General features: G+C 43.7%; 3 protein-coding genes across 5 annotated transcripts in view; 2 read left to right on the top strand and 1 right to left on the bottom strand.

The window, feature by feature from the left end:
- The first annotated feature begins 729 nt into the window (after window positions 1-729).
- zgc:193505 (uncharacterized) lies at window positions 730-2,570 on the top strand. The gene is made up of 3 exons (XM_027000432.3): window positions 730-888; window positions 1,367-1,636; window positions 2,020-2,570. The coding sequence occupies exons 1-3, from the start codon at window positions 852-854 to the stop codon at window positions 2,061-2,063; spliced, it is 351 nt and encodes a 116-aa protein (XP_026856233.2). The 5' UTR covers window positions 730-851; the 3' UTR covers window positions 2,064-2,570.
- A 272-nt stretch (window positions 2,571-2,842) lies between these two features.
- On the bottom strand, window positions 2,843-12,825 carry glud1a (glutamate dehydrogenase 1a). Its single transcript, XM_027000430.3, has 13 exons — window positions 12,474-12,825; window positions 10,165-10,245; window positions 10,015-10,070; window positions 9,307-9,370; window positions 8,832-8,926; window positions 7,373-7,552; window positions 6,378-6,515; window positions 5,904-6,041; window positions 5,653-5,733; window positions 5,269-5,392; window positions 4,670-4,761; window positions 4,225-4,287; window positions 2,843-3,779 (listed from the first exon to the last, which is right to left on the bottom strand). The coding sequence occupies exons 1-13, from the start codon at window positions 12,823-12,825 to the stop codon at window positions 3,660-3,662; spliced, it is 1,584 nt and encodes a 527-aa protein (XP_026856231.2). The 3' UTR covers window positions 2,843-3,659.
- Window positions 12,826-12,882: 57 nt separating this feature from the next.
- The window catches only part of shld2 (shieldin complex subunit 2), a 5,573-nt gene continuing 3,250 nt past the window's right edge, over window positions 12,883-15,205 (top strand). For 2 of the 3 annotated variants that reach the window (XM_027000429.3, XM_081724952.1), the window contains exons 1-2: window positions 12,883-13,021; window positions 13,438-14,768. In XM_027000429.3, coding sequence (XP_026856230.2) covers window positions 13,514-14,768 — 1,255 coding nt within the window. In that variant the 5' untranslated portion in view covers window positions 12,883-13,021; window positions 13,438-13,513. The remainder of the gene's footprint in view (window positions 13,022-13,437; window positions 14,769-15,205) is intronic. The other variant, XM_081724953.1, reaches the window with a different exon arrangement.

The raw sequence follows: 15,205 nt of genomic DNA, 5'->3' as shown, positions 1-15,205 counted from the left end.
AAGGAAAATGAAATGTAACAAGCAAAAGCAGCATGTATTCAGTCATGCAGCATGTCCTTAAACAAGTAACAGGACTGAACGCAGCATTCGAGGGCAGCTGGAGGTTTGTGAATGTGCTGTCCAATGTGTCTGCCACTGTTTGGTCAGAATGGCAGATTCCTGATATTCCAGCTGAGGGCAGAGTCAGATCAGACTGACAAGCCTGCGATCATCCACCCACCTGGACAACACACTCACCAAAACAAAGAAAACCAGATACTGGGCCAAATATACGATTGCCCTCTTTCTTCAAAACATTTTTGACAGCTGAATATGACCCCGACCTTCCAAACTTTTACCATCAGTAAAAGGTTTACACTCCCCATATTTAAATCCACCACCAGGAACGAGACAGAGCTGTTTAATTTAAACAAGCTAGGATGCTAATTTGCAGAAATATCTTTACTCCATTGTTTACAGGTGAGAAAACAGCTTGGAGTCGTTAGGAGAATGCTTATGTCAGTTGGTAAAGGCTGAATTCTGTGCTCAGAGGCTGAATTTTTTTGGAGATAAAAATATACTTCTCTCCCCCAGTAATTCAGAAACTCCAGGGCTGGGACAACCATTATATTGTTCCACAGCCCCTGACTGTGACTTTAAATAAAAGTGAACATCATAAATAGCTTGATACTGAGACAACTAGAACCAGCAAAACCAGTCTAGCTTGATCCCTCCAGTCCGAAGACATTTTTCACTCCACCCCTCATCACAGCAGCCAATTGAGTGTATGCTCGGAGAGTCAAAGGGAAAACCTTCATAAGCATCTGTATTCACCTGTGCAGCTCCACACTGAGGACTCAAATTCTGCAAGCATGAACAATATTGTTGATACTGTTGTTGACAAAGCAGGTGAGTGAATATGAGTGTTTTGATGTTAATGGAGCAGAATGTGTTTTGCCATTTCTACTTTCACTGTCGGGATCTCTGTTTCATTTGTAAAGTGATTACCCTCTTGCCAAGCACAAATAGAGAAAATTTTAAAATATATTTGTGAAGTTTAGTAATATTTTTCTGTGTAATTTAGAAGATTTCATCTTATATTTTCTAAAACCTTAATTTATTCCTATTTAAATGTAATGTGAGGAAAACTAACCTAAATTGGCTTTGTTGTCTGTTGAGTTTTAGTTTTCTGAAAGTTTTCTCTCAACTAGATAAACAGCAGTTTAAAACTTAGCTACCACAAAGCTTTTTTTTTTTAAATCACATCACACCATCTAGCCCCGACCAAATAACTTTGTAAATTCAAGATACTTTGAATAATATTGGATCGGAAAGCTCCGCTAATCTCAAATTTAACATTCTCACTGTTCATGGATTCCCATTCTAGCGTCAGGGATCAAATTGAAGGCAAAAAGTGTCTTGGGAGGTGGAGGAAATCAGAAGCAACCCCAGTCTGGCGGCATAGGGGGCCTCTTCCCCTCAGCAGGGGACGGAGGCTCCAAGGGTGGGAAGGGCAAAGGAGGAGGTCTCCTGGATGGGATCATCTCCTTTAACAAGTCGGAGCCCAAACCGGCGCCCAAGCCGGAGCCCAAGCCGGAGTCCAGACCTGAGGCAAACCCAGCACCAGAGAATGACCAAGCCACAGGAGGTTCAGCAAGTATGCTGATTCAAAACCATACACCATACACTATATTAGGCTGACACATTTCAGGTGTGGTTTCCAGTATTGGAAACACACACACACGCACGCAAGCATGTGGATGCTCCACATTTTTGTGGTTCTTACGTATACACCTTAGAAAGCTGATGGTCAATCTAGCATTAACTACAGGGAACACAATCATGTTTCAGAAAGCAGAATACAGAGAAAATGTAGTTTTAAAAAAAAAACTCAGACTTTCGCTGCTGAATGATCCAATTTCACTGGAATAAAAACATCCACTCTATTTCAGACCATTTGTACAACATTTGCAAAGTGGAGTGTATCGGGAATTTAAAGACAACTGTTTAGTACTGACGAGTTGAATATTTTGCTTCCAGATAAGGAGTTCGACAGTGCTGTGGATGAGCTTTCTCAATTCTAGGCAGGAGCACATCCCTTAGGAAATATAGCCACGCATGACACTGAGAAGCAGCAATTCTCTCACTTCAATACTGCGATCAATATACATCAGCTTAACTCCTGATTGCACCCTGAAGGACTGCATACGACCAATGAAGAACTGAATTGTCTCATGTATTTATGAAAGCGCAGAAAATAAAGCTTAATATTTTTAATTTAACTATTGCAATATAAAGTTCTCAAATATCAAGCTGTTACATATTCAGCTCTTACTGTTTTGAGGGAGTATATTTTTAAAATCTACATATTCCAAATACAGAGGAACTGTGTCTTAAATGCTTTTTATTTGATCATGCATTTGACCAGCGACCAATGAAATCATGTTATCATCTAAAACATTTTGCAACAATTGCAAGCTTTTCGTTTACCTTACAAATATTTTTTTATGTATTTTAGTTATTGGAAGATGCATGTACCATTAAAATACTTAAATGAAAATGATTAATATTAAAAGGACAGATTCTCTGAAGCATTCATTTGAAATACCAGCCTGATTTACAGTAGAACTATATATTTTGAGTTTTGAAACTCACTGTATGTAATATAATGGTGAGATTCCAACTACTCTAAAATGCTAATTCACCAAAGTACTGCTAATTAAGGACACTAACATTAACACACCTTCCAATCACCCTCGGACACAAAAATATATTATGGCATTTTCCCCCCCAATTTTATTCACATCACTGGTCTAAAATTTAATATCCCCATTCATCACATCCTTAAAAATAATACCAGTGCTGACGTGGGTTTTCATTTTATTGTTTTAGCTCGTACAAGGTCATACAAAATCTCACTCCAAAAGAGTCTAAAGGCTGTTTTATATTCAAATATTCAATGCTAATGTGAAAGATAAAGAAATTAAAGCCTTTGGTATGGTTAACACATTAAACGTTGTTAAAAACAATCACACACACACACACACACATATATATATATATTATTGCATAAATTCTGTGGTAATCATTAAGACATAAGTACTAAAGATCACCAGAATTCTGTTTCATTCTTCAAGTGCAACTAAAGATGTTTCTGTGCAAGTTCAGTAACATGTAAAGGCCTGAGAAAGTTGCACTGATTTCCTTACTGACCACCTGCAGATCACTTGGTGCTTGGCCTAACAAACAAACTACAGAACTTCCGTGATACAGGATGCATAGTAGGTATTAAGGCCTGATGGGTGTGGAGATCTGATATGCTCAAACAACTGGTGCTAACACTTCCCAGAATACAACCTTAAGGCTTAGTTTTAAATGTGTCCAAATTAAGGTATTAAACTAGCAATATTTGGCATTTTCTGACAAAGCAATGTACGTGGAGCAGGGCGGCAGTGACATCCAGATGAGAGGCACAGCTTTGGCTTCATGCATGACCAGAAAAGAAGAATAACTTCAGAGAAGAAAATCACTAAATAAGCTAAAGTCATGTGTGCGAAAAACAGTACATGGTGATATATGAACTGTAAACATACAGGAAGCGAGCATATTTGGTCTGGGGAGAAGGCGAGTAGGATGTAGTGTCTGCATACAGAGACAGACAGATACTCAGAGGTAGATGTCTATGTGAACGTGAGGCCGGCTTCGTTGTATACTTTGAAGACTTTCTCGATGGCGTTGACGTACGCAGCAGTCCGTAGGTCCAGCCCGAGGTTGTACTTGTTGGCTGTGCGCATGATTTGCTGTGGGCCAAATATCCACAAAAAAAAAAAAAGGTACAAGGCACATTACAAACAACCAAAAGTTATCAGATAGTGGAAAATCTTATTTGGTTAGTTTTGTCCATTACAGCATTATATGAGCAAGAGTACTACTAAACAAGAAACCTACTAAAATTAACAGGAAAACAAACCCAGGATTACTGGTAAACTAGCATATCACTGCATAGAGTCTCAATTTCAAAGCTTTGTTATCAGGAAAGATGCGAGATTAAAAAGTCTTTTTCAAATGTTACAGTAACTTAGACTAATAATGTATTATAAACGTAATTGTAGCCACTTGTGGATGGTTGGAATCAATGGAAAAAAAGAACCAAAACAGACAAAAAGCCCATTATGACTAAACGTTTGAAAGAACAACTCTTGCAAAACCATTCTGAATGCCAAAACAGCATGAAAGTCTTCTCACCCTGGCCGAGCGCTCCATGGTGTAGGCCAGGCCGGAGTGCACTAGGTCCTTCTCAGATGCTCCCTGGGGGGAACAAAGTCCTGAATCTCATTCACGCCCAACCATTAAAGCCTTCTGATCACGCCTCATGGGCATAGCTGACACAGACCAAAATGAGTTAAAAAGGCCTTGTGCGGACAACGGGTTTTCTACTGGGCCAGTAGCAGTAAGATGAACTTTAAACACACTGGAATCTGAGAAGTGAGCCATCGGCTGCACAGAAGTCACGTGATCTAGCCCCTGGGTGCCACAGGCACACCCAGCAGTTCGCAGATGAAAGCAGAGAGGCACACTGCATATGCCTGAGTTTTGGGTACATTTTATCTGTTTAAGGCAAAGGAGACTGTAACTGTAGCCTGGGCCTTTATATGCACATGTTCACGTGAGAGTGTGAGTGTGAACTCACAGCAATCCTGGCCTGGAACTCCGAGGTGGGGACCACGGGGATGGAGCCCCCGTGCTTGCCAAACTTCCTCTCCAGACTCTCCTGCACAGACACTGGGGAACAAAAAGGCACTCAAGTTGCTCACAAGCTTGAAACACAAGGCTAGAAATATAAAAATGTGATAAAAAAAAAGAAAAGAAAAAACAAACCCACTGTACCACTATAAAACACATTTATGAGCCATAAATGGAAGTGCATGTGAGATATTTCGCATCATGCAATGTAAATTATGCAACACACCCCAGGCATCAACAATGGCTCTGAGGCTGCTCACCAGAGAGTCAAGCATTCAGAAAAGATAAATTACTGATCGCTGCAGATGAACACAAGCAGACTGCAGCTAGACCTCTCTGATTGCTCCTGGAAGAGCTCCACCATGAGATTGACGAAAATGTGAAGCCTACTCCACCAGCTCGGATGTGTGTGTGTGTATATACAGGAATACATTAAACCGCCTCCCAGCGTGACACAGTAATTATCTGGAGAATATTATTTGATGAGCTATCCAGCCTGTCCTCACCAGCACATGTGAATGAGGTATTCCATAGACGTGCACTCACTGAGCAGGTGGTAATTGGAGTCTCTCTCGTATTTGAAGGTCAGTCTGCCATAGCTGACGTGGTTCAGGTTCTTAAGCCACTCGAAGTAGGACACAGTCACACCACCGGCGTTCAGGTACATGTCCTATTCAAGGCAACAGTTTAATCATCAAGCATGCCACCCTGGTCCAGCAGAGATTAGCTCCAGATATAACAACACACTGGGTCCAGCCAATAGCGATGTTCGTAATGATCCAAACCCAGAGGTTCAAACACTTCAGATAGTGCGAGATGTCCTGGAGCGTTGCTAGAAACCCGCAGAGCCAAAACCAGAATACGTATCATTCAAATATTTGTCCAAAAAGAAATGTTGGCTAGAAAAGCTCAAATGAATAAGAGACTTACAGGAATCACCATAATATTCCTCTCAAGGAATATCCTGTCAGCTTCAGGGGTCGTAGGGCCATTGGCTCCTTCAGCAATGATCTGTTTTGAAAAACAAGTGAACCAAAACATCAGGTATAATGAAAATCTTTTACACAATGTTCTAGGTATTAGCAAGTGCTTGTGGACTTGATGAAAGTTAACCCCAATTATACAACACTGCGTCTAGCAACAGAGCTTGTACGGAGTGGGCAGCGAATGTGACCCCTGACCTTGGCCTTGACCCTGCTTGCATTCTTCTTGGTCAGTTGCTTCTCGCTGGCAGCAGGGATCAGAATGTCACAGTCGGCCTCCAGAATGCTGCCCTCATAGGGTGTGGCCTCTGGAAAGCCCACGATAGTGCCATGAGCCTGAAAGGGATACATATCTGCTTATGTCAAAGGGCACACATAATACAAAAATGCATTAATGCTGAATTCTTTCAGTGCTTGAGGCTCTGTAGAATTCTTGACCTTATAATGCTGTATAACCACTAGGTGGCAGTATTTCAACACAACTGTTCCTTAAAAGTATCAAGCCTCTGTAACAATCCAGGTCTCAGCTGGCCAAAAGTTTCACAACATAACGGGACACTGTAGGTATTAGACAGTAATACTTAGTCTACCATTTGAGGTTTTTCTAGGAAACAGATTAAGTTTACAGTGGAGGTAAATCAAAGTCCAGCTCTGCATGCAGTCCAGACTTACCAGCTTATAGTCCTCTAGTTCCTTAGGGTCAATGCCATTCGGGTTCCAGATGCTTCCGTCCCACTCTCCCACACCCACGCACTTCGCTCCAAAGCGGTGCAGATACCGCATAGAGTGCAAGCCGACATTTCCAAAGCCCTGCGCCAGAAACACCGTCATTAATCTCTTAGAGCTTATTGGTCTATACCTGCATACTGACATCATTACTTGGATCAGTTGTTTTGGAACATGCATTTTAAAGAAAGGTGCTTTTTTTGGGGGGGGGGGGGGGGGTACTGCAAACCATTCTGTCAGACTGAACATCAACCTAATTCTCAAAACCTTGTGCCCAGATAACTATTCTGCTTACAGAAACACTGTCCAAACAAAAGCATGTAGTTCACAGGAAGTGTCACAGTAGACTTTTACACTTCTACTAATTCACTAGTGCCACCTAGTGGAAATGCTTGTAATTTGGCAGGCGAAGGATAAAACTGCAGCAAGACCTTATGACTCATCAAAAAACATGACCTTGTGATTTCTAAGACACTACAAGTCTTGTGGGCTGCCACTATAGCAAAGTATGTACCACACCCTGCAAATTTCTACTGAGCTTGAAAGTAACGTGCACCTCTCCAACCTCAGGCCTACAGGGCTGAGACAGACCCAGGTGTAATGCTGCAAGTTCAAAAGCAGAAATGGTATGTGGAAATATCAAGGCCCTAAATATTTCCCTGCTGTTTGTCATCGTCGGCTGCCTACCACTGTGCGTACTGTTCCTATTGTGTGGCACTAATCTCAGAGAGCACGCGCTTGCTCTGAGACACGTGAGGTCAGCGGACACCACTCTCTACAGCCAAACTCCTGGTCACGAACGGCTGTGGTACCGTGGAAATTAAAACCCTTTCGCCAGCATCGGCATTCAGCATTGCCACACTATCTGCCCGGAACAACCTTTGCACGCAGGCCACGCCACACGGGGAGGAACGGCAGCATCATGGTGCCACGCCTTGCACCTGGATAACGAAGGTCTTGTCTGCGACGCCGGGGGTCAGGCCCAGCAGGCCCGTGTAGGACGCCTCATTGACGAAGTTCTCGATGCCGTGGAAAACCCCGCGCCCGGTGGCCGAGATCCTGCCGTGGATGCCGCCTTGGCTGATGGGTTTTCCAGTCACGCACGCGTGAGCGTTGATGTCCTGCGTGGGTGTGCGGAGTAAACAAGGCAAGGAGAAAGAACAAAAGGAAACCACAACAATGAGGGAGAAAGAATGACAGTGAGTCACAAGAAAGGGAGGTGAGATGCATCAAAGCTGTTCAGGGGCACACAGTGCAGTCACGCAGTCGCTGTGTGTTACATACATTTAGGGTGCAATACTGTGATTCATTTATTATATACTTGTGTTAGTTTTTTTTCCTGAGGGCTTTTTGGCCAGTTCTTCAAATACTTTCTTCACTTCCTGTGCTCTACTAATCTGACAGCAGAAAGGCCAGATGCTTCCAGATAATGAAATCTGGTAAATAACACAGACAGAATGCTGTTCGTCCACACCCAGTAGACTCCATCCATGTAAATATCCAGTGTCCTGACAGCTCAGGGACAAACCGGCTATCTAGTGTCACAGCTCCTGTTTCAAACCAGAAGTGTGTACCTGGCCAGGCACGGAACGAGTGGGGCTCTGTGGGGTCTGAATAAATGCAGAGAAACCCCACTGCTCAGATGCTGAGCGGTGAAGAACACAGGCCTGGCCCAGGCAGGTGTATTTAACCTGCAGCACCAGACACTGAGACACTATTTACAACTATTATATCTGAAAGAAAACCCAAACAAGCAAAAACCATTCTCTTACACTGAACTGTGAGACACAGAGCTATTGAAGCGTATAAGTTATTATTTATTTTAATGTGTTGCTCCAGAAATAAAGTATTAAAGGTACTCCAGAAACATTGTGCATTACAAAGAACTGTGCAATCTTGTTCAAAGGAAGTGAATGTCACATTCAGAACATCCGTGTTCCACATCATGACTAGTTTCAAAACCTGCACAAGCTCCTGACTTTCAGCACCTACATTTAGGTTTCACTAACTATCTCATCTCAGAAGTACCCCTGTTACCATGTTAACCCAGTTCACCAGGTTCACGTAGCAAGGTGAGGTCCAACAGCTAGAACCACTGCTCTAAATTAGAGGGAGAAACGGAGCAGCAAGCACAACCACTTTTTAAAGTTGGTCAAACAGAAAAGGGACTGTTGTACATTTTAGTGGAAATGAACGAATAGTCAACAGCAAACTTGTTCCCACTGCACACAATAGATGAAAATTCCCTGATCTGCTCGTAAACAGATGCCTCGTGGATCATGTTGTCATGTTAACCCTTTAACCTCTACACAATATCTCCGAGTCTTATTAGCAAAGTCAACAAACAGACGTCTCCTCTTACCGGCCAGTGAACACACAAGAATGGGACTGTTAACGTACGTGGTGACCCATGGTGTTGGCATACGTGTCAGCTATCCAAGACATCTCCCTCTCGCCAGTGCTCATATCAGGGGCAGGGACATCAATGCCAGGCCCTGAGAAAACAGAAGAGCTATAAATGTGCCCCTCATTGACTCTTCCACGAACCATCCCTCTGTACATCTCTTTTAAAAGGTATACACTTGACTCTGTTGGTCACCCTATTTAGGGGTGCACCCTAATGAAAACTCGCCACCAAGTACTTTTTATTTTGCATCAGAACTGGAGTGTCTCCAAAAATGTGCCTCAGAACTCAAGCAGTCCTTCTAAAGCAGTCACCAGGTTTATCAGTGCGATTATTTCACGAGCCCGCCAGTCGAGCTAGGAGATGGGGCCCTCCGTCAGCACAGGCCCCTTTCAGACAGGTGCCCTCACACAGATACAGTCATCCTCCACAGTCTCTACACGCAGCAAAAACGTCTGGGTGAACTCTCACCGATAAAACCCTTCTTGGCCAGCTCAATGGTGAATCGCCTTGTAATTTTCTCCAGCTCATTGTCCTAGAAGAAATACAGAATTACACAAACAGTGTTTTAGATCAAGTAAACATTTTACAAAACACAACACTTTTTTCTGTTCAAATCAAACTGACTAAGAATCTACAAGATGTCAAATATAGAGGTTATACACCAAAAATGTGAGAGGGGGTTGCTTGGATAAAAATAAAAATCTCAATATTTCAAGATGAGCCTATGTTTTGTTTTGTTTTGTTTTTTTTTGCTTTTTTACACACCACCTAATAAGCAGCAAAATTAAGACTGGGCTAATGTTAGGGTCTTTGGATCAAAAAGAAGCCTAAAATAGATACAGTTACAGCCAATGGCCTTGACCTGAACCTGTATGGCAGCAGTAAGGCCCAGCTGATGGGACCACAGCTTTTATCCAAATCCTTGCATGCTTACGGTGTCAAAAGGCAGTTAGATGCAGTAGGTGGCAAATGGAAGATACAGAACCTGTCAAACTGCTCGCTAAGCTGTAAAACGATCCGGGACATGACTAGCTATTCTGACAAGCATTCATATAGACACAAACCTGACAGGTTGTTGGGCTTTTCATGGTGGTGTCCTTTACAAATGCATCTTGTGCCAATTATGCTTATGTTTGAAGAAAGCATGAAGAAAAGGTTGTCAGAGTGACTACTCACAGAGTAATTCTTGGGATTGATCTTCACCCCAGCTTTAGCTCCTCCAAAAGGCACATCTGTAGATGGGACAGTTGCTTACAGTCAAAGCCACATTTCCATGAGGACATATGAGGACACAAACACTGCAGCTAAACGCAGGAAAAGACTCACCGACAACAGCACACTTGTATGTCATCAGTGAAGCCAGAGCCTTGACTTCATCAACTGACACTTCTGTGCTGTAACGGATACCTGGAAACAAATGCACAATGTGAATGTTTCCGTTGTTTTGACACACTGTATCTTTACTCGAACGCGTGCCTGATCTCTTCATCTTAACTGTAACAAAAGCAGCTTTCATTCTGGAAACCCAGGGTAATGTCACCGTCCTTTTGCATTAGCCTAACCAGCATGATCCTACGGACACACTAGCTCTCTGGACGCATAATGAGCTCTCCAATGAGGCAGAGAGTTGAAAAGGCAATGGATGTGAAGCAAGGAACATATTTTTAAGATCATTGCACACGTTTAGAAAATAGCCAATTCAAATCTGCCCTAAAAGCCTATACAGAAAAGCATAAATAGAGTATTTTATTCATTTAAGCTGTTCTGGCCAACGTGGTCAGAGTGGAAGTTTTTAAACGGTCATGGGCACGCTAAGAACAGCAAAGAAAAGAGAAATGACGGGCAGAGCCAGCAGAGAACCAGCCGGATGATGACTCACTCTCTCCACTCCTCCGAAACTCAGAAAATCAGGGAAGGTTTGGGTGCGGCTGAAGGAAAAAAAGAAAAAAAAAAACCAACCCACACACAGCTACTGCGGATGTGCCTTCAGCTAAAACCTTTTGTCTAACAACATGCTGGCATAATAGGAATCATTGTTTGACTATGTAATCAATATTGTTGAATATGATGACAAGAGATTGAAACACAGGATACAATCGAGTAATCAAATCAGAGAAATCTTTGCACGCTTGTTCTCTGTTCTGTGAGGACTCGGACCGATTTGCGCCAACCAGGTTCAGGAGTAGGAGAACCACTTTAGTAGATGATATCTACACAACAACAGGGGTGGGGGTGGACTATTCTCCTTCAAGGTGCCTAATACAGGAAAACAAATGCACAACTGTGTCAGGACATGGCAGACATGGCAGACCAAAAGAAGGAAGCCCATCCTCCATTATAACTCAGTTGCTAGGTCTCCTAGAGATCTATAACTATCACAGATGCAGCCTAGCTCAATAGCACACCAGAAATCCAAACTTTCCTGCAATCCTGTTTGTGTTCATAAGAGATTTGTGCTAAATCCTCATTTTAACTTTTGCTTCAAGAGAACAGTGGCACAGGTATTATTTATAATGGTGCTACCATGAATAAGGCATGTTTTGTGTTGGCTTTTAAAAGACTGAAAAATCTCACCACATTCACAAAACATCATCAGACATGGCGTTTCCAGACCGGTCGCATTCTGAGGCAGTGAATTATTTGACAGCTAAAAAAAAAACCAAAAAAAAAAAACTGTGTTGCAATGCATGATTAAGTTCACATGTAAAGTGGTTCATGTACAATCTGCCAGAGAAACCCACGATTACTTAAGGAAGAGCGGAATGTGTACCCATGTTGAGGCAAGTTGCCCTTATGAAAAACAGGGTAAGGTTTATCGGAAGCTACCACACTGACTGAGGCAGTAAAGGAGCTCGTGGACCAGGTCAAACCTAGTAGACACAACCACACCATTTACACAGGGAAAAGAAACCGTTATGATGTTGGGTAGGTCTAGACAGAAACACCTCAGCTCAGGACTTGAGGCGGGTTAAAAATGTTCCACAGAACAAACGGAACAAAGTCGTCCCCCCCCCAGGGCAGGGTTGTGCCCGTGTTTGAATCCTTTGCCCTGAGACATTGTCCCAAATTCAAAAGGACATGGGCTACTAGGAAGACTTTTTGGCATCCAAAACAAACACCACTCATTGGTGCAAGATATTAAATAAGTAGGATCTCATCTCGGAGCCAACAGATCAAGAACAGCAAAAAAAAGTTGCAGACATAAGTTACACTCTTTAGCAGTGGGCTCCACAGGAGTTAGCTAACTCTAGGCAGCCAGGAAGCCATGCAAACTGCGATACTTTATCACGACGTGCAGCAAACACTAGCTAGCCAGGCACTGAACGTGTACCTCGACAGTCACCTCTGAGACCAAGCTGGCTACAGGAGGACATCCGTCCAGGCTAACACACTAACAGACTTCTAGAGAAAACGACAAGTGCGTTTTCAGATCGCCTTTCAACCAACCGCGACTTTCCAAGCAGCTCTTCGAGTTTCAGTGCCTCTATCGCTTAGCTGTTGTTGGATTTTCTACTAGCTGGGTAAGCTAGCGTGCTAACAAAGAAAGTCCAAGATGACCCTCACTTGCTTTGGAATCAGCGGTTTGGTATTAGTTTACTAGGTTAGACACCTAACGTTGTTAATTGTTCACCTACCTCCTTTGCAAGGGGTTCTGTGCTGGCTGTGCTGGGCCCGGTACCCCTCAATTATTTCCCACTCCCCGTTATCTCGCTTAAGAGGAAAGGAAACGGCCAGGACGTGGTTGCACGGTTTAATGATCCTGAGGATTCCCCGCACTCGGTGTCTCTTTTGCTCCGGCGTCTCCCTGGTCTTGAGGTCTTCCACGAGTTTGTCCTCCACGATGGCGGCGCCGCGGTCGAAGAAGCCCTCGACCATGCTGAAGAAGTTGGGATCGTCCTCTCTGTCCGCGGCCCGGCCATAGCGCCGAGCCGCAGCCAGAGCACTGCCCGCGCCTCGAGGGAGCAGTCCTCCAAGACACCTGTGCATTATTGCTCAGAAAGGTTATATTCCCAGTAAAAGCCCCGGAATGGAAGAGCCCTCCAGCCGCTGCGTGCGACACCAAACTGGCGTTCCGTCCAGTGCACAGTGCACAGGCGTGCGAAATCTCCACCTCAGGGAGGTGGTCTGACACATCATGAACTCGAAAGCAAACGGATCGGGCTGTTCTCTGGGACTCATTGCAGTGAGTTAAGAAAATAATTTTTCAGGTTACTAAACTATTACTACTAATAAAATTAGTTTCATTAAGTTTCATAATTTGGCACCTTTGTTCATATCCTTGTCATTCGCAGGTCACATATTTCTTATTTTAGCCTATGAAGTGAGAAATAACGCTAGTTTAAGTTGATTCTCCATGTTCTGCTATTTTATTTTATTTTTTAAATTGGTAACACAGCCTCATATTTTTCAAACCGTATTATAGCATCACATCTCAGGAATGTCTACAATTAGTGATTTAGTGATGGTTACCAGCTGTTGGGTTCTATACTGTTGGGTTCTATACTGTGCTGAAGTAAAGACATACTGGCCTTATGCTAAAAGAGTCTTCTGTATTTCAGTGTCATTCAGCCTGTTGCTAGTGCTTTCATTTTTTATCAGCAGAGGGAAGGAAGAAACCACTGAAGATATGGATCTTGAAATATTAAGCATTATTGGGTGTTAATGCTTGACAAACATGAGCCGTATGAAAGAAAACACTAGAATGACAAATAAACCAGAAATCCATGTGTTTTGGGGTGCACCCCATCCTGCATCACTGTCTGAGGATGTCTCAGAGGAAAGATCCTCTCAGTGGAGGACTCTAGAACTTGGATGGAGTCAAGGAAGGTTGAGCTGTAAGAAGAAAATCAGTGAAACACAAAGACATTCTGAATCTGATGGTGACCACCCACTGAATGCTCATGGCACCATAGACACTGATGGTGCTGCAAAGGCCGTAGGTCAGTTGAGCCCAGTAACTGTTCAGGAGAAGCAAAACTTTTCAGGCTCTCATGTGAGTCATAGGAGCATGTCTGAAGATGAGCCCACACCTTCAGTCCCCCAGTCCTCTCTGGAAAAGGTAACATATCCAGCACAGTATGACTTGTGTCCTGGGGCAGTAAGTGAATACTTAGACGGATGCTTTAATCCTCCACCTTCCGGCCCACAACCTGAGTTTGTGAACAGTTGTCTTAAGCCAAGTTCTGCTATGTCTGTGGAGACAGAATATCTAAGCATCTGGACCAGGAGTCAGGGTTTGCTTCTGAGAAGCAGAGTGCTTCTGCAACCTGAAACTGATTCACTCAGAACACCTGGATCTTCCCAGACACCACCAAAGCAAACTCCCTCAGTCTCCTTGGGCTCCCCAGAGCTCTATAGTCCAGAGGTCAGTCCAGGGAATAGAGGCTTGGGGGGAACCCTACAAGGCTCAGCGGAGTTTTTCTGTGGGACTCTGAGCCAGAAGCATCAGGAAGGAGGTGTGATTTTGGAGTCAACACCTAATGGAATTCTGTGGTCTCAGGCCAGCCCTCCTGGCCATACTGAGGTACCTAAAGGGAAGAAAGAGTCTGAACCTATTGATGGCTCCCCAGACACATCAATAGAAGTGTCACCTACTCCTGGAAGCTCTAAACAGGCAAAGCTGTCGCCAGTCAAAGCCAAGAGCCAACAGGGAACAGCGCAGAGAAGAACGGTACCACTTTATGGGCCCACCACCCTACTCTCTAGGTGTAAGAGTCATGGTGTGAGTTACTCCATCTTGGTTGCTGTAGTGCACCCATGGCATCTGAAGGAGATCACAGCGAAGTCTGGAGCGTCAGCCGGATCCACTGTTCCGCTGGCCACGGTGATCGTTACTGACCAATCAGGAGTGGAAATGAAGGTGGTTCTGTGGAGGGCAGCAGCATTCTGGGCACTGACGGTGTTTCCAGGAGACATACTACTCATCAGAGGTGAGGCTCTTCCATATGATTATGTAAAATAAACTTTTTCACATGGTGTAGTAGTAAAATTATAATCAGTAGTTTTATAATCACATGTTTAAAAAAAAATCTAAGAGGATTGGGCTCAAGTATGAATCCCAAAGAAGTTTCAGCCATCTGTGGCTGGGAGTCCAGGATTAGCCATACCATCTGGGAGAGACAGTTTGCTTACTTCCTCTTTCCTATTGTCTTATTGGATGCAGCCATCTACCAGCTTGCATGCACATCAGTGGGCAATCAGCAATCAGCAACACTGTGTGAGCAGCAGTTTGAAACGATGCATTGGCAGGCCTCACGTATCTGGGGGAAGCATGTCAGCTCTCGTCCTCTCAGTGTGGCCGGTGACGTGACAGGGAAGAATCAGATAGTGTGTGGGAACTGCTGATCTGCTGCTGATTAATGGAGGA

The sequence above is a fragment of the Electrophorus electricus genome, chromosome 12, assembly GCF_041902795.1.
Source record: "Electrophorus electricus isolate QZ-2024a chromosome 12, ASM4190279v1, whole genome shotgun sequence".
NCBI lineage: Eukaryota > Metazoa > Chordata > Actinopteri > Gymnotiformes > Gymnotidae > Electrophorus > Electrophorus electricus.
The sequence above is the reverse complement of the archived record's forward strand: the minus strand, read 5'-3'. Positions and strand labels throughout refer to the sequence as shown.

Bases quoted from the DNA above. Each gene is read 5' to 3' on its own strand.
- zgc:193505 (XM_027000432.3), top strand. From the start codon at position 852: ATGAACAATATTGTTGATACTGTTGTTGACAAAGCAG. The intron at 889-1,366 runs GTGAGTGAATAT...TTCCCATTCTAG, and splicing joins TACTGTTGTTGACAAAGCAG to CGTCAGGGATCAAATTGAAG. The intron at 1,637-2,019 runs GTATGCTGATTC...TTTTGCTTCCAG, and splicing joins AGCCACAGGAGGTTCAGCAA to ATAAGGAGTTCGACAGTGCT.
- glud1a (XM_027000430.3), bottom strand. From the start codon at position 12,825: ATGCACAGGTGTCTTGGAGGACTGCTCCCTCGAGGCGCGGGCAGTGCT. The intron at 6,042-6,377 runs GTAAGTCTGGAC...TATCCCTTTCAG, and splicing joins AACTAGAGGACTATAAGCTG to GCTCATGGCACTATCGTGGG. The intron at 5,393-5,652 runs GTAAGTCTCTTA...TGCCTTGAATAG, and splicing joins GGAATATTATGGTGATTCCT to GACATGTACCTGAACGCCGG.